Source organism: Chelonia mydas, chromosome 1, assembly GCF_015237465.2.
Source record: "Chelonia mydas isolate rCheMyd1 chromosome 1, rCheMyd1.pri.v2, whole genome shotgun sequence".
Lineage (NCBI taxonomy): Eukaryota > Metazoa > Chordata > Testudines > Cheloniidae > Chelonia > Chelonia mydas.
In genome coordinates this window covers 285451139-285473698 of record NC_057849.1, presented here as the reverse complement: position 1 = coordinate 285473698, position 22560 = coordinate 285451139, and the positions used below count along the sequence as shown (strand labels likewise).

General features: G+C 42.8%; 2 protein-coding genes across 2 annotated transcripts; both read right to left on the bottom strand.

The window, feature by feature from the left end:
• Positions 1-5718: 5718 nt before the first annotated feature.
• Positions 5719-9504, bottom strand: LLPH (LLP homolog, long-term synaptic facilitation factor). The gene is made up of 3 exons (XM_007067529.4): positions 9379-9504; positions 8669-8861; positions 5719-7836 (listed from the first exon to the last, which is right to left on the bottom strand). Exons 2-3 carry the CDS (start codon positions 8847-8849, stop codon positions 7673-7675), a joined length of 345 nt encoding a protein of 114 aa, XP_007067591.1. The 5' UTR covers positions 8850-8861; positions 9379-9504; the 3' UTR covers positions 5719-7672.
• A 925-nt stretch (positions 9505-10429) lies between these two features.
• On the bottom strand, positions 10430-21261 carry TMBIM4 (transmembrane BAX inhibitor motif containing 4). Its single transcript, XM_037887172.2, has 7 exons — positions 20794-21261; positions 19272-19380; positions 17601-17706; positions 14532-14565; positions 13793-13910; positions 13269-13314; positions 10430-11772 (listed from the first exon to the last, which is right to left on the bottom strand). The coding sequence occupies exons 1-7, from the start codon at positions 20891-20893 to the stop codon at positions 11566-11568; spliced, it is 720 nt and encodes a 239-aa protein (XP_037743100.1). The 5' UTR covers positions 20894-21261; the 3' UTR covers positions 10430-11565.
• Positions 21262-22560: the final 1299 nt, after the last annotated feature.

The window sequence follows — 22560 nt, the reverse complement described above, 5'->3', positions numbered from 1 at the left end:
CCCTAAGTTTAACACACTTTATTCTGTTCAAAAAACTAGGAAATTCAAATGAAAGGTTAAGGTAATGCAAACATAAACTTCTGAAAAAGCATGAAATATAGTTAAAGTACATGCCACTCCTTCATCATAGTCTTAACTCTAACTCCTGGGGCTGGCAATAGCAGCTGGGAATGACTCAGTAAGGGTGGTGCCATAAGCAAAAGTAGAGTGACAAAGAGACATGCCATTGTTTGCTGGAATTTAAATCTAACACCACAATTATCTGCATGCACGTAGCTGCTTTCATTACATTAGGTGTAGGCGTATTGAATGGAGGGATTAGCTGGAACAGGCTGGAACAGCTGTCTCTGTGATTTGAGGTCAGGTGTACATGTACTTTGAGACATCAAGCGTGTCCCATTTCAGCACTGAGTTCTGTAGGTCACGTCAGTAGTGGCGAACAGGAGTGTTCTTGTGATGAAGACTGTCAGCAATCTGGTGAAGGAGCCATAACATTTAGCATGTCTGGGGTGGTTTGCATGGAGTACGCTCAGTGTTTTGAGTGAAGGCCAGGAGTAGATAGCTCCCGTTGCTATACCTAACTTAAATGCAAGCTTCACCTTAGCAAAGAGGATCAAGATATTGTTCTACAGTGCTCATATGCACTGTTCCCCAAGTGTTCTGTACATCTGTAAAGGTAGAATACTAGTATGGGTTTTATTGGCCAGTTGGTGCATCACTCATAGGGCAGAATTAAGGTTGCATTGCAGGGATGGTGCTCACCTTAACTATGTATTCAGGGCCGGCCCTAGGCTCCAGCAAGACAAGCAGGTGCTTGGGGTGGCACATTTCTACGGGCAGCATTCCGGCGCTGGCCATACTGCCCCTAGAAATGTGCGCCCGCCGCCCCAGGTCGACTCTGCCTGCTCCCCTGAGCGTGCCGCCGCCACTCTGCTTCTCCCCCCTCCCTCCCAGGCTTGCCACGCGTGAAACAGCTGTTTGGCGCGGCAAGCCTGGGAGGGAGGGAGAAGCGGAGCAGCGACGTGTTCAGGGGAGCAGGCGGAGCGGAGGTGAGCTACGGCAGGGGGGAGCCACAGGAAGCAAAGAGGGGTGGAATGCAGCATGCCCGGGGGAGGAGGCGGGGCCAGGGATTTGGGGAAGGGGCGGAGTTGGGGCGGAGCCAGGGGGGGCCACAAAAAAAAAAGCAGGGGCAGCCAAAAATTGTTTTGCTTGGGGAGGAAAAAATCTTAGAGCCGGCCCTGTATGCATCTCCTGATTTTCAGAGTGTAGCTGAGCTTGATGTTCTGGAAGGGCATGGGGCATGACCAGGCAACCTGTTACCTATCAGCTCTGTGCTCTTGGGGAACCAGGGTGCAGTGTCCACCCTGTCTGACTCACGAAAGACCTCCCCGCCCCCAGCCTCTGCTTCAACCAAAGCCAATCATAAGAAAGACTTACAAAAAGCAATGAAAAGGTGGTGGAAGACACACCTAACCCCCTCCGGACAAGGGTGACAGGATTAAGGAAACTCCCCTAGCCTCATTTGCATTGAAGAAGGGACAGGGAGGCATCTCCATTAGAATACAGAATGGAGAACAGAGATTCCAAGGCAAGAACCACACTGAACTCTGGAACCAGAAAAGCAGGGAAGCACTGCATGATGGGGAATCTCTGCTCCAGATGTTAATGAACCCACGCCTGCTCAGTAGTTATCAGACCAATTCTAGAAAATATCCTTTGTTGGGATCCAAAATACTGAAGCTGCCTCATGACACTGTGAGCTCCTTCAAAGGAACACCGCCTATAGCCAGGAATGATCAGTTCCTATTGTTGAGCCTGAACAAAACCTTGGTATACTCACTTGAACCATCAGTTTACCCATAAACAAATCTAGTGTTCTCCCTTGAATCACTGTTCTTTCCCTACAAAAACCCCTACCCACGCTCAAGTATGTGTTCTGATGCCTGTAACCAACATCTGCATCAGTTCCATTGGGACTTCATCTTCTACTGACTGACCATGCTGAGGGCTCGGCCTGTCTCCAGCACTTCGCACCCTCAGTTTCCACCACCACCTGGGAACCCCAACTATTCAAGCTTCCCAGAGTGCTGAGAACCCAACCCTCTCTCCTTCTTTCTCTAGGTATAGTCTTCTGACCCTGACTTGTGTGATCAGTTATAGGTTTCTAAACCTGGCTTTTATAATCAAATATAAGTTAGATTTAATAACTGTTTTATTTGTTTGGCTCCCCTTGTAGGGTTATTACCTGTCAATAATAACTTTCATGGTTAAGCTGGTTGCTTCTCTCGCTCTCTCTCTCTCCTCCCCCCCACCTCCACCGTAGATGTTTTTTGCCTTCCCATTTGCTCTGCAGCAATGCTCCTTGTACCTAAGCTAAAGATTCCTGCAGTGCCCAAAAATCTTGTGGGGTTTGCTCATCAAGTGGGTTACTACCAGAATTATAACATGAAAGTGGGGATAGGGACATGCTGAACCTGGGGCATATATGGCTGGCAGCTTGGAAGTGCGGCTCAACCCAGCCTACTGAGTCCAGGGGATATAGAGGGGTCAGCTTGTGAGTGTTGATTAATCCATACTCTGTTAATGTGTGGGGGTTTGTCCGATTCTGCGGCTGGAAGAACCCAGCCCTAGGGAACCTGGGTCCTACAGGATAGCTCCACTGGGAAGGAACATGCAGAAGGGAGAAGCAGAGCTCCGTATGAGAACACAAGTGACACAAGCAGTACATAGACAGAATTACAGAACCGCCCCCAGCACAGTAACCCTAATAAATGAGCATACCCCCAAGTAACAGGCAAATCTGCTAACAAACCTTAACTGTGGTAATGCAGCTTTTGTCAGTGAATAAATTAAAGATTGAGATACACTCTTATGATGGTGATAGGGACCAAATAAATACTCAAAACTGCACTTAATGCTGAAAGAAAAGCAGCATGAGTATTTGATTTCCAACACACCATTACCATTTTCTTCATAAGAGTCTGCAAATCTCATACATTGCAGAGACTATCGATTTTTGTTAGGAACACCTGAAAGTCGCTAACTTGATGGCCAGGAACCAGTGTCAGGAGAGGAGGAGATTCTTGTACAAAAATGAGCCCCCTGCTATAATGCTTTCTTCAACTACTGTCGCCAATGCAGATGCTAAAGAGAACATTAAATAGAATATTTTAGAGAAAGATGGAGGCAGCAAGGATTCCAGGAAGAATTCTTTTAGTCCCACCTTTCTGTTTCTATATCATTTCAGGAAAAATTGTACAATCGTACAGGAAATGGTTTGCCTTGGACAAAAGTTCCTACAAAACATCCGTAGTTATAGACTAATCTACAGTTAAGACTGTGAGCAACATTCCATAATAAACCCCATTTTTTAATGCCTCACACCTGCATAGAAAGTGGATCAGACAAAGTCTTTGTGAGACATGATGGTTTGAAAAGTCATAGGTTGTAACATTTTCCATACTCTCAAATCTCGAGAGGTTTGGATTAGACACTTCCAATTTGTTTTACTTGGGGTGGGGGTCTCCTAAAAAGATACCTTTAAATATTTTCAGAAAGCCCTGCTGTTTATATTTCTCTTCCTTTGAATAAACCTACCTCCAACTAAATTACTGGAACTAAAATCAACACTTGGCCATAAGGGCTATGGGCCAGATTTTCAAAGGCACCCAATGGGATTTTCCAAAGCAATTTAGGCACCTAAATCCACTTAATTTCAATGAGACACCCCTAACCTGTTTAAGTTCTTTTGAAAATCCCACTGGGTGCCCATCTGCATCTTTAGGCACCTAAATACTTTCTAAAATCTGACCCTATGCCCTTTGCCCTTCCCCTAGCCCTGCAGTAGTGGGAGTGAGACACAGTCACTAATTTCAACCCAGAGAATGTGGGGTTTTGTGTTTTTTTGGTAGAGTAATAAAATATTTACCATTCAATATATCATTCAACAATGAGGTGCTTAACCACATTAGAGATGAAAAGATCTATTAGGTAGACCATTTATTCACCACCTCTCCCCAGCCAAGAAATAATTAAGTGATACTTAAATGGAAAAGTGAACTGAAAATAAACATTTCAAAATTCCCCATCTGCTGGAACTAAGACATGAATTCAGTTCATTACTACATAAAATATTCCCCTGCTCTTTTCTGGTTGCCTGAAATTGTTGCTATAGCACTTCTTATGCCCTGGCTACAGTAGCAGGAAATTCCAGTGGAGCTGACGCACAGGGGGTTCAGACAAATTATTTTTTAAAAACCCTATTTGAAGTTCTTCATCTTTATCCTTTTCTTGCACTATTATACAGCAAAAACTACCTCCAATACTCACAGTGTTGAATATTAAGGAAAATTATAAAAATGCAATCATGAGATTACCTAATAAACTATCACTTGGTTGACATAAGAGATCCTCACTACTCAATTATAAGTTTGTTTCCCCCCTCGACTCAGACCATCTACTTATCAAAATGCTCCTCTGCATTTCTGGAACAGAGATATTTAAGATAAACCCCAGACTGCCCCTCATGCTTACAAAGAGTTTCCCATAAACAGCCACAAAATTAACTCATCATCCTCCTTCAAAATTCTCCTTTCCTATGATGTCTACAAAAAGCTTAATAACCACTAGACTGCTGTTGTACAGACCATTGCCTAACATGCTGTCCAACACTATCTGAATGATTTCTTATATCCCCTTGTCTAGCTATATCCATCCGTTGTCTTGTCTTAGACTTAGTCCCTGCCTGAAAGGGCTTACAAGCTATCTTTTTGTTTTGTTTGTACAGAGCCTGGGGCTCGTAGCCACTATGGTAATAGAAACAATACAAATAAATTTATAACAAAGATGCGAGAGCTGAAATTTTTCCATCATCTAAAAGAGTATAACGCATTATAACTCTTGTGCTGCAACAAACCTTCACTTTATTACAACTAAAGTCTTCTCACACCTTCTGTGTATACAAATACAGCTGTTCAAGAAAGCAGTTTGTGTGGACTGTAAATGCAAAATAAAGTTGTACAGTATTAGTGTCCAGCCCCATACACATTCTTTGCAGACGCTCTTCAGAGTAAGACGATTTTCCTGTGGCACCACTGAACCTCTGAAAAACACTCAGTCCTCCAGCTCATGCCCACTTGTGGTGATAGTAACAGAGGCTCAGGTGGAACATGGGGGAAGAGGTTAAAGGGAGAGTGCCAGGGCACAGCTGGCAAGATAAATAAAACAGGGAAGCAGCTGGAACATGGGCCCATTTCTGGTCCTGTCAGAGCAGGAAAGAAATTGACAAAGCGCTCTATAAAAATCTAGAGTAGTTGGCAATTAATGATTCCTCTCCCACAAGCATGTATATTGGAGCTTGAAATTACCCTGATTTTATCTACTTTCTTTTTTGCAGAAGAGCAAACAAACATGACAACTCTGGGCTCCCTCTGCTGGTCCTAGAAAGAGCCAAATTCTGTCCTCTTGTTACACCTGAGAAACCCTTAAACCTCAAAGGGGCAAACACATACAGGACAGAATGTGGGCCACAGAATGAAAATTGTAAAGAAATACAAAGTGGCTGTTATTTAATTTCTCAATAAACAGGTGATTCTTTTGTTTAAAAAAATCATGGGATATTCTCTTCCTTATTAGCCAATTTAAAGATAGTTCAAATCTAAAGGACATTTCACATTTAATATTCAAATAGTTTAACTAAATGTGGTATTTTCTGTTTTGCAGTATGACAGCTGTAATGAAATCAGCAGATGGATACTGTATATTAACTGTACAATTTTGGGTAAGTTTATACCTTAATCTACTTAAGTAACCAGGTCAAATTTGAAGTCTCATTATAGGAAACAGACAAATACACAATATTCAAAAAAGAAAAGGAGTACTTGTGGCACCTTAGAGACTAACCAATTTATTTGAGCATAAGCTTTCGTGAGCTACAGCTCACTTCATCGGATGCATACTGTGGAAAGCGTAGATCTTTTTATACACACAAAGCATGAAAAAATGGGTGTTTACCACTACAAAAGGTTTTCTCTCCCCCCATTTATACTTGTGTATAAAAAGATCTTCTACACTTTCCACAGTATGCATCCGATGAAGTGAGCTGTAGCTCACGAACGCTTATGCTCAAATAAATTGGTTAGTCTCTAAGGTGCCACAAGTACTCCTTTTTTTTTTTTTTGCGAATACAGACTAACACGGCTGTTACTCTGAAACGTGACAATATTCAAAATAGATTTTATGCATACATTTCCCTTATTGCCTCCTAATAACTTCTGTCTATTTAGTGTTCTATCCTGCAGGACCTTTTCACCTGATTTTACTTGAGCACTGAAAAGCAAAAGAAATCCCTCCTCCCACAACTCATTAATAACAAAAATTTCTCTTGGAATCTAGAAAAATTTCTTAAGTAATGACAACACCAAGCTGCCCAACATTTGTTTGTTTTTAACATAGTATCTTAAACTGGTATCTCTTTCCTTTAAAAAGCATAAATCTTATTCCCTTTGTGTTGCACAGTTACCACATATTACACATACCGATATGTAACCATTGGGCAATCAGAATACTTAGGTCCCAGTCCTGAAATACACTTTACATGGGTGGGGATCTGTGGGTAAAAGATCCTTCAATGGGCAACATATTGCACGAGTGGGATCTTAATTATATCCATTTTTTTAAACAAGAGCCTTTCTTAAAAACATAAAGGTACAGGGTAACATTCTCATATCTGTCATTATGTACTACTGTCGATTAATATGTAATGTGTAACTGGATGTAGCATTTGCTTTGTAATCACACGATATTTGGGATCTTGTGTCTACTCTGTAAACTATGATATAGGAATATCAAATTAAGGAGATATTTGTCTACTTTAAAAAGAATCACACGTGTATTGCCAACATGTTTATTTACCTATATTACAACTGTTCCAAAAATGTTTAAAGTTTATGGGGTTTTTTTGTTTTTGTTTTTTTTACTGTTTATGCCTTTGCATTCTTTCAGATGGACAATGAAAATCCATTAAGTCTATTTTACTTTCAATTTCTCAGTGCTGTAATGTTTGGGTTGCAAACACTGTAACACAAGGTTTGTTTATTTAAAAATAACCATTTCTATTGGAATTTTAAAAAATAATCACTAACAATATTTTTATTTGTTTGGGTTTTCTATGTTTTGATTTGAACCAAATTTCAGTTTATAATGTCTATATAAAGTCACATAATATGTTTTCATAATTTAATAGTTCAGTATTAAAACAAACATCAGAACTCCAAAAAAAGAATTTCTACAGGAAAATTAAAGGGATACTGTCAATTTACAGAACATGCTTCTGTCTAAAAATATTTTACCTCCTATAGTGCATAGTTGGTTCCATGGTTTTTCCAGTTGTTCCTGGGTTCAAGAACACCACAGCAACAAGTGAGAAAAATATTTTAAAATGCATAACCACAAATATTGGTCAGGGGACTCAAAAGCAGGCGAAACACTTAACTCATTTTCTTTTAAAATTAACTAGATATAAAATTGATGTCCCTTTCATCAATTTCTGATCTAATAGAGTCTCCAGACTTAATGATAATTTACACTTGGTAGCTGGACCCAGCCTGATCACATACTCTTAACCTTTGGTGGCCTACATAGTCTCTTTTCCACCCTTCAAATTTCTTCAAAGCTACCATGCTAATCCTTTGGCCACTTTGGATTTGTTTTTTCCTTTAACACGTTTTGCCTTAAGCTTCTTCCTCTGTCTGGGATTCATCCATACTGGGTACTGTCCATATTGGTCTAAAAGATTCTTTTTGTTTCTTTTAATCTGTGTGTCCATCTTAACTTCGTCTGAAAAAAGAAAGCATTTACAAAAGTCAATAAAAACATTTGAATCAGTTTCATACAGGATACTTAGAAACACTACATTTACAAACAGTAACCAATATAATCTCTCTTCACACATGCCGTAATTTTTTCAGTATCAGGAGTTTCCATAAGAGATTTGTTCGGGCCCCAAAAAAATGCAACACAGGATGATCCCTTCTAAATAATGCTGTTTGCCACGGCAAAGGAGCGGGTCTGGAGCGTGCATTTGGACAGATGCTCTTCCCCAAGCCAAGTACCGGTTGTTGAGAGCAGGAGCTAGTCGCTGGATGGGGGAAGGAGTGTGCAAACCCATGGAATTTAGGAGCAGGAGCTGGTAATGGAACCATGTTGTTAGGAGAGAGGAACAACATGGACTATGATATTGCAGTTCAGAGCTACTATGGATTATAGATACTGTCTTTTCTCTAATGTTGATGGGTGAAATGAAGGGTCACTAGTACCAACTACAATGAAAAACAAGGTTAAAAAAGGCAATTCCCTTCCCCACCCCCACTGCTACTCCATTCCAGGCTTGAAAACCAGAAAGTTGGTGGTGGTGGGGAGGGACATGAGAGAGGAAATGGTTCCAGGGAGTTCATGAAATAAAGGGGGATGGGAGGGTGGCGCACACAGGGAGTTCGTGGGAGAAATGGAGGGATGCACGGAGCCCCCTGGGTGTGCACTGAGCTCAGTCAGCTGAACCCATGAAGGGGCTGAGCCACAGCAGAGATGCACAGCTGTGGGTTTCAGCACCTGGGCTGTGTTTTCCTCTGGAGCCCAACAAATAGCGCAGCAAAATTAAAACCAAACTCACCCCCTTGATCTTTGACTTTCTCGGGGGTGATCACCGTGGCTATTTCTTTAACCTCCTCCATTACAACATCAGCATTTGCTTTCAGGATGTTTTTTAATCGGCTGAGTTCCTTCGGCGCGTTCTTCTTCCTTTTCTCAGCGCGCATCTTTCTCTTCCATTTACTCCTCAAACTCTTGGCCATTTTTGATTTTAGCTGAGATGAGGGAGAGGTGACCAAACAACAACAAACTTATCTTCCGAACCTGGACACTTCGCCTGTAAACCCACCACTTCCCCTCGCCCCCCGACCAGCCCCTGCCCCGGACCCCGGCGGGCGAGGAGAAGCCCGGCCCCTAGCCCTGTGCTGAGGTGCGGGTGGGCTCCAGGCGGCCCCACCCACTCGCTGGACGCAGCCGGGGGCTGACCCCGCGCCGGGGCCGCGGGCGGCCAGCGCGCCGAGGGTTTCCCCAGGTAACAGCGGGCGCCTCCCGTGGGCTGGAGAGCGGCTCGGCGGGGCGGGGAGGGGGTGTCGCTACAGCAGGCAGGTCTCAGCCCACAACCGCCCCGCGACACTCACAGGCGGCCGCGCGCACCCCTCCCCCCATTGGGGAAGGCCCCGGCGGAGCACGCGACCGCCGGGCTCGGCCGCTTCACGGGGCAGGGGCCGCAGCTGGGCACCGGGGGGCTGGGGCCCGGCCGGGGGCCGCGCGCGCGCTCCAGAATCCACTCACCGAGAGTTGTACGGAGCCGGTTCCCCCACGTGCCCGACTGCCCGTTGCGCAACAGCACCTGCCTTCCGGTGTCTGTGCGGCGCGTGCGCAGTCCGGCGGGGCGGGGCGGGGCGGGGCGATGGTGGAGCCCTTACACGTATAGAGCCACAAGCCGGGGGCGGGGCCTGTGGGCCGCTGAGTTAACCCGTTCGGGGCGGGGGCAGTTGTAGCAAATCTCTCCTGCGAAAGGGAGTGCGCGTGGGGCCGGGCACGTGGTGACCAGCGCGAAGCTGGGGCCCGCAGCTCGCGCGAGATCCACCTTGGCTGGGGCCAGGGATCCCCTCCGCAGTTACTGTCTCCCCCGGGAGCTGCTGTGCAGCAACAGCAGCCCTGCGGCCAGACCGCTGCTGGCCTTGAAGCAGAACAGCTACAGAAACAGCGGCAAAGAGTCCTGGGGCACCTTATAGACTAACAGAGGCATTGGAGCATAAGCTTTCCTGGGTAAAGTCACTCACCTGTTTGTATTCACCCACGAAAGCTCATGCTCCAATACGTCTGTTAGTCTATAAGGTGCCACAGGACTCTTTGCTGCTTTTACAGATCCAGACTAAGGTGGCTACTTAACCCTCTGATACCAGCTACAGAAACTGACACATTACCCTGTATTCTACAGTCTCTAGGGTCTAGACATTGGGTCACCGTTTGCAAGGCACTGCTGCTTTCCCCACAGTACAAAGACAGATCTGAGCTGTTGAATTAGAGACTAGTTTACTCAGAGGAAAGTGCTTTATCTAGTAAAAAGCCCAACGATGCAGGTTGAAAATACCTAGGAGAACTTGGTCCTTCAGCAGCCTTAATAAATGTACACATTAGCTATACTGGAGGATGGCTAAATTAGTCCTCCTGCATTTGTTTCATAAGTGATCATATTCAGATACTAAAAAATGTGTTCAACACATCCAACATTTTATTCGCTGATAAAACTCGACGGAAAATAAGGTGCTATTTTCTAGACAAAATTAACAGTAAACACACACAATGTAAAAGTAACTCCAAAGACTCATGCATCTGATCTTGTTACTGAACATTTAAAATTTTATTATATTTCTTAATACAGCTCAAATATAAGAGCAGGTAGAACATTCACTTACAGTCCTCCTTGACCAACTTCTCAGCAAGCCAACTGCATACCTGGTCCTAAACTATCCCAGTTCTTTATTGCTAAGAACAACTTTCACTTTGCCTCCTCTTATTTTGCCCCCACTGGCTTTCCAAAATTTCACCAGCCTGGAAAACAGAACCCACATTCACACCAGAACCCAGGTCTCCCAAGTAACAAGAGCTGCTGCTAAGCAATGGTTTACATTTTTAGTTCTCTCCACTATTTGATCTTTGGAGCTCTCCAATCCGTCCAGCTAGATGAACAGATTTTCCAATCTTAATGCATGCAAACATTTATAATTCTATGCAGACTCAACATTTTTATATGTGCAAAACAACATTCCATCTTTCAATTATATTTATGTTAATCAACAGCTGAAAGATAGGCAATAAATAATTGAGCAATCTAACACTCTGTATTGTTCTGTTTATACTTGTCCTTGGTAATAAAATAATCTCATAGCTCTAAACCAGAGTAGATTAAAATCTTTTAAAGGAAGTGTAGTTATGTTTTACTAGTTAATAATTCCAAGTCTTTCAAATCAAGATCCCACTAATATACATTTTTAGAATGAGAGAATTTTAGCTTATGTAAAATATCACTATACACTAACAAAATGAAGAGACTTGATCTTATATTATCCAGATAGATTTAGGATTCCAAAGGAACCATCCGCAACAATTATAGGATAGCAGAAATAAAATGATGGGATTTTCTGACTGTTCGTGTTAGGGCTATCAGAAGTTGACAAGCATTTTCATCAAAAACTACCCTGGTCACAAATAAAGCTGTTACAAAAGTAACTGAAATGGCTGCAGCGTGCAACTAAAGTAAAATATATATTTTGAGCAGAAACGCATCAGTTACATAAAACCCTTTCATTTCTGAGAAAAAGATTCAGTAATCATGGAATGGAAAAATAGTAAGATTTGATCTCAAAATATACTGCAGTTTGTATATAATCAAAACCAATCCTATTTAGACACAACCCTCTATACACCAAATTTCACTATTTATGGAGGAGTTTCACTACAGGTCACCTACAGTTATTTTTTATTTAATGCTTCTAGTAGGCGCAGCAGGTGCAGGAACAAATTGATGATATCTAAGTAGAGATTGATGGCAGCCAATATATACTCTTCCGGGGACAGTCTGTGCATCAGTAAATGAGTGTCATAGATGATAAATCCGCAGAACAGCAGCGCTCCCGCAGCAGCAAACAACAGCTCTATTGTCTCACTATAGAAAAACAGCTATAACCAAATGATAACGTGAGAAGGGAAAACATTTGTAAGTTCAAATTTCTTATACAAAGGCACTTCAGTATTAAAACAAAACTACAGTTAGACAATTGTAAATACTTTGCCCTTGTACGGGAATATACATATTGCTAAAAGCCAGTAGTAGAAGAGAAAATTCCAAACTTTTGTTTTCCCCACTCAAATTAACACCCCCACCCTTGAGGTCTTAGGTCAGTGTCACCATTCTTCTAGGAGATGTGGATTAGATATGATTTACTTCAAAACTAAGTATATTTACATATATACTACTGATTCAGTAAGACTACTCACAGTAGTGAAGTTAAGCATGTGCATAAGTGTTTGCAGGATAAGGGCCTAAATGAGCTGGGGGGGTTCCTACTGGGTGATGCAAAGTATTGTCCAGGGGCTAAGCACACTGCTTTTGCAGTACTCCAAACTGAAGGAGTAAGACAGTGACAAACTGAACACGTATTTTCTGCAAAAAAGTGCAGGCTGTATGCTAGAGCCTTCAATGTTGTCTATCCCAGAGGTTCTCAAACTTCCATTGCACCACAAACCCCTTCTGACAACAAAGTTACTACATGACCCCAGGAGGGGAGCGGAGACTGAGACCTGCCACACTAGGTGGGGGTGGAGTTCGGGCTTCTGCCCTGGGTCCCAGCAAGTTTATGTTGGCCCTGGCGACCCCATTAAAATGGGGTCCCAACCTACTTTTGGGTCCCAACCCACAGTTTGAGAACAACTGGTCTCTCCCTATCATTCCAAATTTGTGTCATTAGAAGCAATGCCTCAGAGGAAGCTCTGCTTTCAGGACAGTAATAGTGAAGGACAATGAAGGAAAAAAAAAAAAAGTGGCCATCCTGCCTGGTTCCAGTCAATCCAGATATCTAGTTTGGTTAAGTTCTTTCCCAATCAAACATACTCCCAATTTTACACTGCCAAAACCAGCATCCTACGGAAATCAATTTGAAAAATGTGGTCAAAAAGTTACAACATAACCTGTGCCAATAACATTCATAGATTGCATCAGCAATACCCACAGCTTTTGGTCTTACAATATAAATGAAAGATTTCTACAAAATGGTGACTGAACAGTACATTTTAATAGTTTAATTACAGATAATTCATCACTACATTAATTTGTAGTCAGTTCCCTTTATAGTTAGCCAATTGGAGACACATACATGATACATTGGCTTATTATAGATCAAGGATAAAATTATCAACAGCACTCAAGTGACTTAGGAACCCAGGTCTTATTGAAAGTCAAAGTGTATTGAAAATGGGACTGATGATCCTAAGTCACTTTGGCATTTTTGATAAGTCTATTCCAAGATTTGTATAACTTATTTTTTGAGTTCTCAAGCATGTCCTATTCTAACAATTGTATTCTTTTACAAATATATGTAATTAGGTGTTAAGTATTTTGTTTCAGTCACTAGTTATGTCAAACAATCACTTCTAGCCCTGAACACAACATATCTTACCCTCAAGAGACTGGAGAGGATGAAAATCCACAAGCAAGCAAACAGCCTGGAAAAAAAAGACATTCGTGTGTTAGCTATATTACTATTATTTCAAAATTTTCTTCAAATTTTTCCATCCCACAGAAAAACACCTTGAATACTCTAACAGTTATTCGCATATACATGCAAATACACACAAACACCCCCTCCCATCCATCCACAATCTCTCTGTTGCAGGTAGCAATGAAAACTGCTGTTAATGATTTGCTATTTGAAAGTTCCTTGATATTTCAGTGAAAAATGCAAATAAATAGTTTGCTAGTGTAATACTAACATTATAGTTTTAAAACTGTTAACATAAATAGCACAACTGCAAAATAAACTATTTGCCAAAGGAGGGACCTATATAAAAACAAAAATTAAAACTCAGAACACCCATAAGATTCCCTTAAATCAATTACACAACTCAGCTTTCTGTAGGCCTGACTTTTATTCCTGTATCTGTAATACCTGTGCTTTTAAAATAGTCCAATAAGGGAACCTACCCTGCTCCGAATTTGCTGAAATCTCTCTTGGACTGCAAAGTATACACAGTCAGCCCAAGAAACACAGCAGTAGTCAGAATAAAAGCTTGTAAGACAACTGATACATCATAGAAAGTCACTGTAAACAGAAAAAAGTCAATTATTTAAAAATAGTATGCTGTGCATATAAATAAACATTGTGATGAGGCTTTTGTATTTACAGATTGTCAGTGTGAGAAAGCTGGTTAGATTTGACCCCACAATCTTGAGACTGATATATACAGTACGCATGTACCATATGCTTCTACATTTGCTGGTTCTTAACATTTTTGGTATAGGGTTAGCTTTCTTAAATGGGCACGTCAAATCTTTTGTACCTGTGCTAAAAAACATTTTCAGACTTGTGCAAGGAAAGCCAGATCCAAGAGCAGAGAGGGAAGACAGGGTACTAATCCCATTCCTGCAATGGGAAAGTGGTATCTTTTCTCCTACTCTTTAACAGTCAAGTCATAGGGATACAAAGCAAACGTAGAACTTCTATTTAATAGGAAGAAAGGATGACAATCTGATTTCCTCCCTCTGCTCCCAAGACTTTGCTACACATGTTGAAATCATGTGTGCAAATCCAAAATAAGGGCTCTGTCACCAGCCAGGTCACATTTGGCAATTTTAAACAGCAATGGGTGCAACATGTCCAATTCCTTTCCCTATTTCTGTCTGAAATCAACAGGCAGTATTAGAATGACTAGCGTTTGTTTACCTGTAATAGCAACAGTCAATGCTTCCAAAAGGGTCTATGAGAAGAAATGGAAAAAAAGCATAAAGATATTCATATGAAAATACAGTACACATTCACCAGTTTGTAGTTTAAGTATTTTGCTACATAATCTTTTACTATATGCAGAATGTACCATGTGCTATAGAAACATGCTAGTTTATTTAAAAACTGAAAGTTTTTAAAAATAAAGCTCTCAGTAAGTCAAAAAAAAATGGAAAATACAGTGTGTCTCACTGTCCAGGAGAGAGCATAATTGTTACATGTAATTTTTATTTCACAGCCTATCTATGGTACATGACAATTTTAAGTTATGTGGCTAAAAAATTTCCCTTAAATAACAATAAAAAGGTAGATAGGTTTCTCAGAACTGTTGTTATAACTGAACTGTTTTCAGTTTGTCTGTCTGTATATTTTTCAGTATTAAAATACTTTCTTAGGGGAATTTTAGGACTATGGGGTGGAAGTATGTACTTGTGTCCTTAACTCCTTTCCCTTGACCAACTAGCTTGAAATCAAATCCACTACTGTTGTACTGGCACAGGACTGAAACAAAACTTGCAATTTTCCTTAGTTTTAGTATTCATTAAAGAAAACATGAGGGGGAAAAAATGGTTTTCAGAACAGTACCTTGGCTGTTTTTATCCTGTTTACTCTTGAGGGAATTCTGTGGTACTGCATGCCGGCAGAAAATGCCCCCACCCTTTGCTTCCCTGCCGAAAATGACAGGGAAGCAAAGGGAAGCCGAGGGCTGGGATGCGGGGACAACCATGGGTTCAGTTTTCTTGGGGGGGGGGGGGGGGGCGGGGGGAGAGGCGGCTTGCTCCCCCCAAACAGAGGTGAGGTATGGGGGGCACACGAGGTTTTGTGCCACTGCCCTCCCCCCACCCCATTTCTGCAAGCACAGAGCTGCCCAACTGAAGGAGGCTGTGTCTGGGCTCCAATGACTGTGCAGGTGAATGCCACCTCCTGGATCCTAGTGCCAGCCATGCTCTCCTTCTGTGTGCTGGGACCCTTCCTGTTTTCTGTGCAACAGTGACTGCCTGCAGTGGGGCTGAGTAAGTGGGGGGCAGGGGGAATGAGGAAGGAAGTGGGGGGGAGGGGAAGAGGCAGTCTGGAAGGAAGGGGGGGTGGAATAGGGCAGGGGGAGGGGAATGTGTGAGTGAGGGGAGGGGAATGGAGCAGTGGGGGAGGAGGATGAGATGGGGAAGAAAAGGGGATAGGGGAATCGCCGGGGGAAGCGGGAGTCCAGCATGTGGCATCCTCTCAGCAGCAACTGGGGCTCCCACATTAAACAGGTCTCACTGCGACAAGCCCCAGCTCCCTACACCTGGACCCCCCCAATGAGCCCTCCCACACCAGACCCCCACCCCACTGAGCCCCAACCAGCTGCACTTGGATCCACTCCCCTAGCACCCAGACCCCCTCCCGAGCCCCCCACATCCAGACCCTCCCTCCCTGAGCCCCAACCACCTTCATGTGGATCCCCTGCAGAGTCCCATTGCCCCTGCATCTGGAACCCCCAACGAGTCCCCGTGCATCCAGATCTGCCACTGAGCTGCTCGCACCCAGATTGCCCCACACAGAAACCTCTCACCCCACACTTGGATCCCCCTACACTACGGCCCTCCGCACTTGGATCCTGCTGGGCTGAGCCTGTGCACCCACACCTGATGCGCCTGGCGCAGAGGGGCAGGGCCCTGGGGTGTTTCTGGGGCAGGCCTGTTTCAGGGTCAGGTGTAGCCTCACTGCTAAGTCCCTATACTGGAGGAGGAGGAGGAGGAGAGGGAGGGGAGAGGGGGGGCTTCAAGGTGATCTCCCACCTCAGTGCAGCCAGTGGTCTACGCTCCCCACTGGAGCCACATTTATTTATTGACAAATAATATTTGCGGAATTTTAAAATATTGCGTGCATAATTTTTAATTTTTTGGCACAGAATTTCTTCAGGAGTACCTGTTGGATCAAATCAACTGTTCTGAGCCCTCACTTTCTTTAAATCTATTATGTCCCAAACTTACAGTTTTGTCCTATCCTTTTTGCAGTGTGTAATGTTTAAACTGTTGAGGAAATCTATTGGAATACAACATTCCATACTGTACTTGGATGTAACTTTTACAAAAATTATTTCATTTTAAACAACTTGAATAAAACCCTGAACGTTTTCTGCATCACAAGTACAGAAACAGACAAATATAAATCTACATTCCAATTAAGATAACAGACCCACTGCATGGCTTTTGGAGAAAACATCTTTGTGTCTTATAAGTCAGGAAAACCTGGTAGATCTCTTCAGATTTGAAGAATACAATTTACACAACTTCTTCCAAGATGTCAAATCCAGAGGAATGCTAGTGGTGCAACCAAAGCATCTCTTTTTGGAAGACTGAACTGTCCCATTACTTGGGACAAGAACTCCTTAGGCTATTGGAGGGTGACTGTGATAACTACAAAATTCTACATATGGGCTGACTGGTAGTTATATATTATCATGCACAGGATCAAAATTTGAGACTAGCTCATTCATATGCTCTTTGGATTGGAAACATGCTCGAAACTCTTAGCACCAAGGAGAAAATCGATTTTAATCTTGTACACTAGAAACCACTATTGGTCCCTGTCAATGACTGTGCTTGATCTCAGCTACCCATTGTTTAATGGTTTAGTAAGTAAGGTAACACAGAAATTTCCTTGAGTCCCATGTTTCCTATTCAGCACCTTACAGACAAAAGAAAAAGTCCTTAAAGTCAAGGGAGATATTAAAAAAGAAAGAAGACAAAAAAAGAAAAGAAAACTTTGCTGAGACCTGTTTAAAGCCCCAAGACGATGTATTATTTCCATCAGGAAGCTTGCAGAAGACTGATTGGAGGATATCCAGGAACAAGGTGTGGCTGGAGCATATAAAAATTCTGAAGGACTGAGAATTTTATACTATACCTTGCAAAAAGGTACAATGAAATAAATTAGCCACCACTGGTTTGTTTTAAAAAGTTATTTTCAAATAAAATTTACATTAAGCATTACTCTTGTAAAGAATGAAATTATAAGGATACTTACAAATCCAAAGAGTAGGTATAAATTAACAGGATGCTGATGTCTATACAGGGTTAGTGCTAAAATCATAACCAAAGATCCAAGCACAGATGCCAAAAGCAAAGCAGGGCTGTAAAATTTAACACAAGAAAGTCAGAGTTAAATAAAAGTAGTAACACTACTCTCTCGATATGCTATGCATCCGATGAAGTGAGCTGTAGCTCACGAAAGCTCATGCTCAAATAAACTGGTTAGTCTCTAAGGTGCCACAAGTACTCCTTTTCTTTTTACGAATACAGACTAACACGGCTGTTACTCTGAAATACTCTCTCTCAGATTTTCTTAAGAAGCTAATACTTATACCATAAGTCTACAGTAATACTAAACTGAGGGGTGTGAGAGTTCCTTTTACCAAAAGATTCAGGCTGTTCAAAGATCTATTAACTGGATCTAAAACAGTGATCTATTACACTTGTGTTTGGAGGGGAAAAAATAAGTCCACTACATATGCAAAATGTAAGAAGAAATTTTTATCTGTAAACAAACAAATCCATAATACTTATACACGCGGGCTCTGATTCTGCAAACACATACGAGTAATTTTATGCACTAATCACACAGAATTCAACATAAACATTAACTAGTAATTTGCTGCGGAAATGAAATTGATAAAGTAGTTCCCCAAGCAAAACATAAGAAGTTTCAGAATTAGATGGGGTGTTTCCAACTACGGCCATGTCTACACTACAGAGCTTACAGCACTGTAGCACTGCTAGTGCAGACGCTCTAAGCCAATGAGAAAGAGCTCTCCTGCTGACATAGCACTGTCTACACCTATGCTTAGGTCAGGCTTGTGTTGCTTATTCACACCCCTGAACAACATAAGTTACACTGACTTAAGCTGTAGTGTAGACATGGTCTATAAATATAATTAAGATTTTATACGGTATCCATTATATAGCATTTTGTGCTGCTGTTTTATTGAAATTACAGAGAAAAAAAAGTTAAGGCAAAATTACGAGAGCGTATGTGGTACAGTGCCTGAGAGGGAAAGTTCCAGATGAAATAATACAGATGGAAAACCAACTCAAATAGGATCAGTTGTGGTGAAGGGACACTAGTAGAAACAGTAAGGAACATTGGAAAGCAATGGATACAATTTCTGAAGCAAAAAGAATCAGGTATGTGAAGAATTTCAGGATAATTCTCAGTGAGTTAGCAATGGCCAGGAAGCCAGAAACAGTGACTGAGGATTGGGCGAGATATGGTCCAGCTTCCTGGGACACGAAAGTGACAGTTTGACTATAGAGCATTCCAAACGCTGAGTCAAAAAGCAGGGATTTAGGAAGACCATAAGAAAAAAAAACTGCATTAGCTGAGATGTGAAAAGATTAAGGCATGTATCTCAGCGGAGAGAGGATCAGGATATGTAAGAAGATAGGAAAGAGAAATATGGGAAGAAAGTAAACAAGATCTAGTCAGATTCCAAGATTTCTAGTACAGGAATACAGTTAAAGAGAATTGTAGAACCAAAGACAAAGAGGATGTTTTACTCAGAATATATCTGGAAGATGTAAAAATATTAATATAATTAAATATCCTCTCTCACTTCCCTCCCACAAATTCCAAAGTGACCATTGCACCAGCTACATTTTACTTTTTGAAAAGATTTCCCATTTCATTTAAGAACTTTACCTTTCATGCACAAATGTCTGAACTGGAGTAGAGTACAGAAAAATTGCAGACGTCACTGTGGTCAAAAGAACTTGAATTGAAAGAATACTGTAGACTTTTCGTAGAAAAGCTAGGATAAAGAAACAAAAATGACATGTCAACTTTGAATACTCATTGCTGAATTTCATTTTAGGACTTAAGGTAGACAGCAAATTCAATCTGAGTTTGCAATGTGATATGGACGCAACAGAAACTGACGTAATTATTGAACTGCATAAAAACATGCCACAGAGCAAAGCAGTAACAGTCCTTTCACCATACAGCTCTAATGCACCTGCGCAGTATGTGGAGATATAACTAGGTGCAACGGGATGAAAGAAAGAAAATTTAGGCTATTAGATCATAAACAGTCTCCCAAGATGGTAAAAGACCCATTACTTGGGAATTTACATTAGGCTGGACACAGCTCTATAAAAAAGACTGCTGAAAAATCCTGTATGGGCAGAGACATGGTCCCAAATGATTTAAGTGTACTGAATAGGTTTATAAACACAGACGCCACACATTTAGAGCAAAAAAAAAGTCTCTTCACATCAGTAGCCTTATGTCACCACCTGAATTATTAAGATCAAGAAAATATATGTTTTTCTACACCAATAGATTCAAATCCTCCAGTCTCCCTGACTAACTTTTTAAAAGCCGTTCTAGAAGCCAAATTTGACATTTATGTTTCCTCCATAACATTGCTTGAAGTTCAAACTGAATACTAGAATCTAAATCACCTAGTGAGAAAAAAGTGAAATCTGAATAGAAGAGTTCACAGCCTCTTTCCCGCGTTCTGATAAGAGACAGCACCTCAAGTAAGGAGGGTGAACGCCTTGTGCAGAACGCCAGTGCAAGGCCGGTGTCCTGCTTAAACTGGATTTAAGTGGTGCACTGACTTTCTGCTGATTCTGCAAAGTCTGGATAAAGATAACTTTCTGGATAAAATGTGAGAAAGTAAAATACAAATTAAAGCTATCACCATCAAGTGGTGGAAGAAGCAGCTGGGATAGCAGGAAATGCCTCTTACATGAATCTTAGAATTATAGTTGAATCCACTTTTGATGATAAAACAAGCTGACCTTCCCCTGAACCGTACTCATCCTGGGTCAGTAAGTGCTTGGTGAATTACCCTAGAGTGGGTACTAGGAGAAAGCCTACTAACTAATCACAATAGCCATATGGTGTTTTTAGACCTCACGAAGGGAGCTGGGTTAAAACGCCCGCCCGCCCCTCGGACGGCAGCACCCGGGGCCCAGGCAGGGAGAAAACAGGAAGTGAAACGCGGGCAAGGCCGAGGGAAAGCGGCAGCGCGGAGCAGGGACGGGGGGTTGCGCTGCCCTGACCCCAGAGGGTCTCCTCCGTGGCTGCCGGGGGACCGAGGGGCAAAGGCCCCGCGGGGCAGGGGACGGAGGAGCCCACGCTAAAGGGGGACCCTCCAGGCCCCGCAGGGGGAGCCGCTCGCGGGGGGCGGGGGCTCCGGCCCGAGTCCGGGTCTCACCCATGCGGATGTGGACGCTGGCCGAGGCCACGTTGCTGCCGTAGTTGAAGTCATCCTCGATGGAAGACCGGGGGTACCGCGGATCGGCCGCCGCCTCCATCGCCGCTGCCCCCTGGCCAAGAGCCTCCGTCCGCCCGACTGCGGCGGCGGCAGCCCAGCAACCGACGTCCGCTCCGCGGGCTTCCGGGGGAGAGAATCAAACGCCGAGCCACCGAGCCAGCCCCAGAACCGCCGAGCGCCTCGATCGCGGGGCCGCCTGGCTCGCGCCCCTCCCGGCGGGGCAGCGGGAGCTCCTGGTGGGGCCGCCGGGCGGCCTGGGGCTTCAGCGCCCGCGCAGCCTCGCCTCGCCCCGCGTCGCCTCGCGTGCGGCCCGAAGGAGAACAGCGACCGTCGCTCCCATCTCGGTGAAGACTCGTTCTTGCCCCCGGGGCTGCGGGGCGCCCGCCGGCTGTTAGTGCTCAGGCGGGCGGGGTAGTTCCTCCGCACTAATTCAACCCTAAAATCCTTTATTAAATTCAGGGCCAGATGGTGTTTATACAGTTGCTCTAACCCTGCCCCAGAAGCCTAACGAATAGGCGGGTGACTTTCACCCGGACGGTAACAAAATATGTATGAGCGAAAAGAAAAGGAGGACTTGTGGCACCTTGGAGACTAACCAGTTTATTTGAGCATGAGCTTTCGTGAGCTCACGAAAGCTCATGCTTAAATAAATTGGTTAGTCTCTAAGGTGCCACAAGTACTCCTTTTCTTTTTGCGAATACAGACTAACACGGCTGTTACTCTGAAACCTATGTATGAGCGGTTGATCAAGATATTTACAAATGGGCTCAACCCAGGGATGCTTAGACCCATGTTGGTCGGCTCCAACATGGTCAGGCAGGTATTCGCAAGGAACCCTTTAAAAGTTTACTTTTTTGTACCCTTTAACGAACAAGCAAAGTCCTTGCCAATTACTGACTTCAGCTAAAAACCAATTTAAGACAGTTCACCCTTCTTTGGACTCTGAATCCATATAAGATTTTCAATCTCCTATCTCTTCCCCTCCTTGCTGACAAACAGTTTTTCCTTTGCACCTGGGTTCACATAGGCCCTAATTTTTTAAATACCACTGGTGTGTGGGGTGGGCCACGTGGACTTATTTTTCAGACAAATTCTCTTTGTCTTATTTAAAACCATCTGCAGTCAACCCTATATCAGTAAGAGGCCTTCTTTTTAAAACTTCCCCTTATTGCATCAGTTATTCTTTGAACCAGACATCCTCCCTACTTCATTCCTTATGACTCAATACTTTCAAGGTCTTTCTTGCTAGTTAGGGCCTTTCATTACAACATATTTCTTGAACCTAACTTTAATTCTCTAATTATATATTTATTCTATACCTCAGCTGGCAATTACACCTCCAGCTGCATTGCAAACCTACCTTTGTCTGTAGCATCAATGGGAGTTGAGGGTGTTCAGAACCTCCAAGGGTTGCGCAGCACCTGGCAGGGTTAAGCCCTAACTCACCATTTCTATTAAAGTTCCTTTGTGATATAGCAACACTGAATTTGATTAAAAATAGATTTTCTTTAGCATGTGGATAAATACGTAACATGAGAATCTACAATGTACTTCACATTAACAGCTGAATATAAAGTGAATATAAAAAAGGAGGGGGTATAAATATAAGTAGAATTAGTGTTTGTAGGAAAAGTTTTTCACTATACTGACACAGGTCTGTTCCACTCACTGTGATGGTTTTGTAAGGCTTTAGATTTGTTCCTGTCT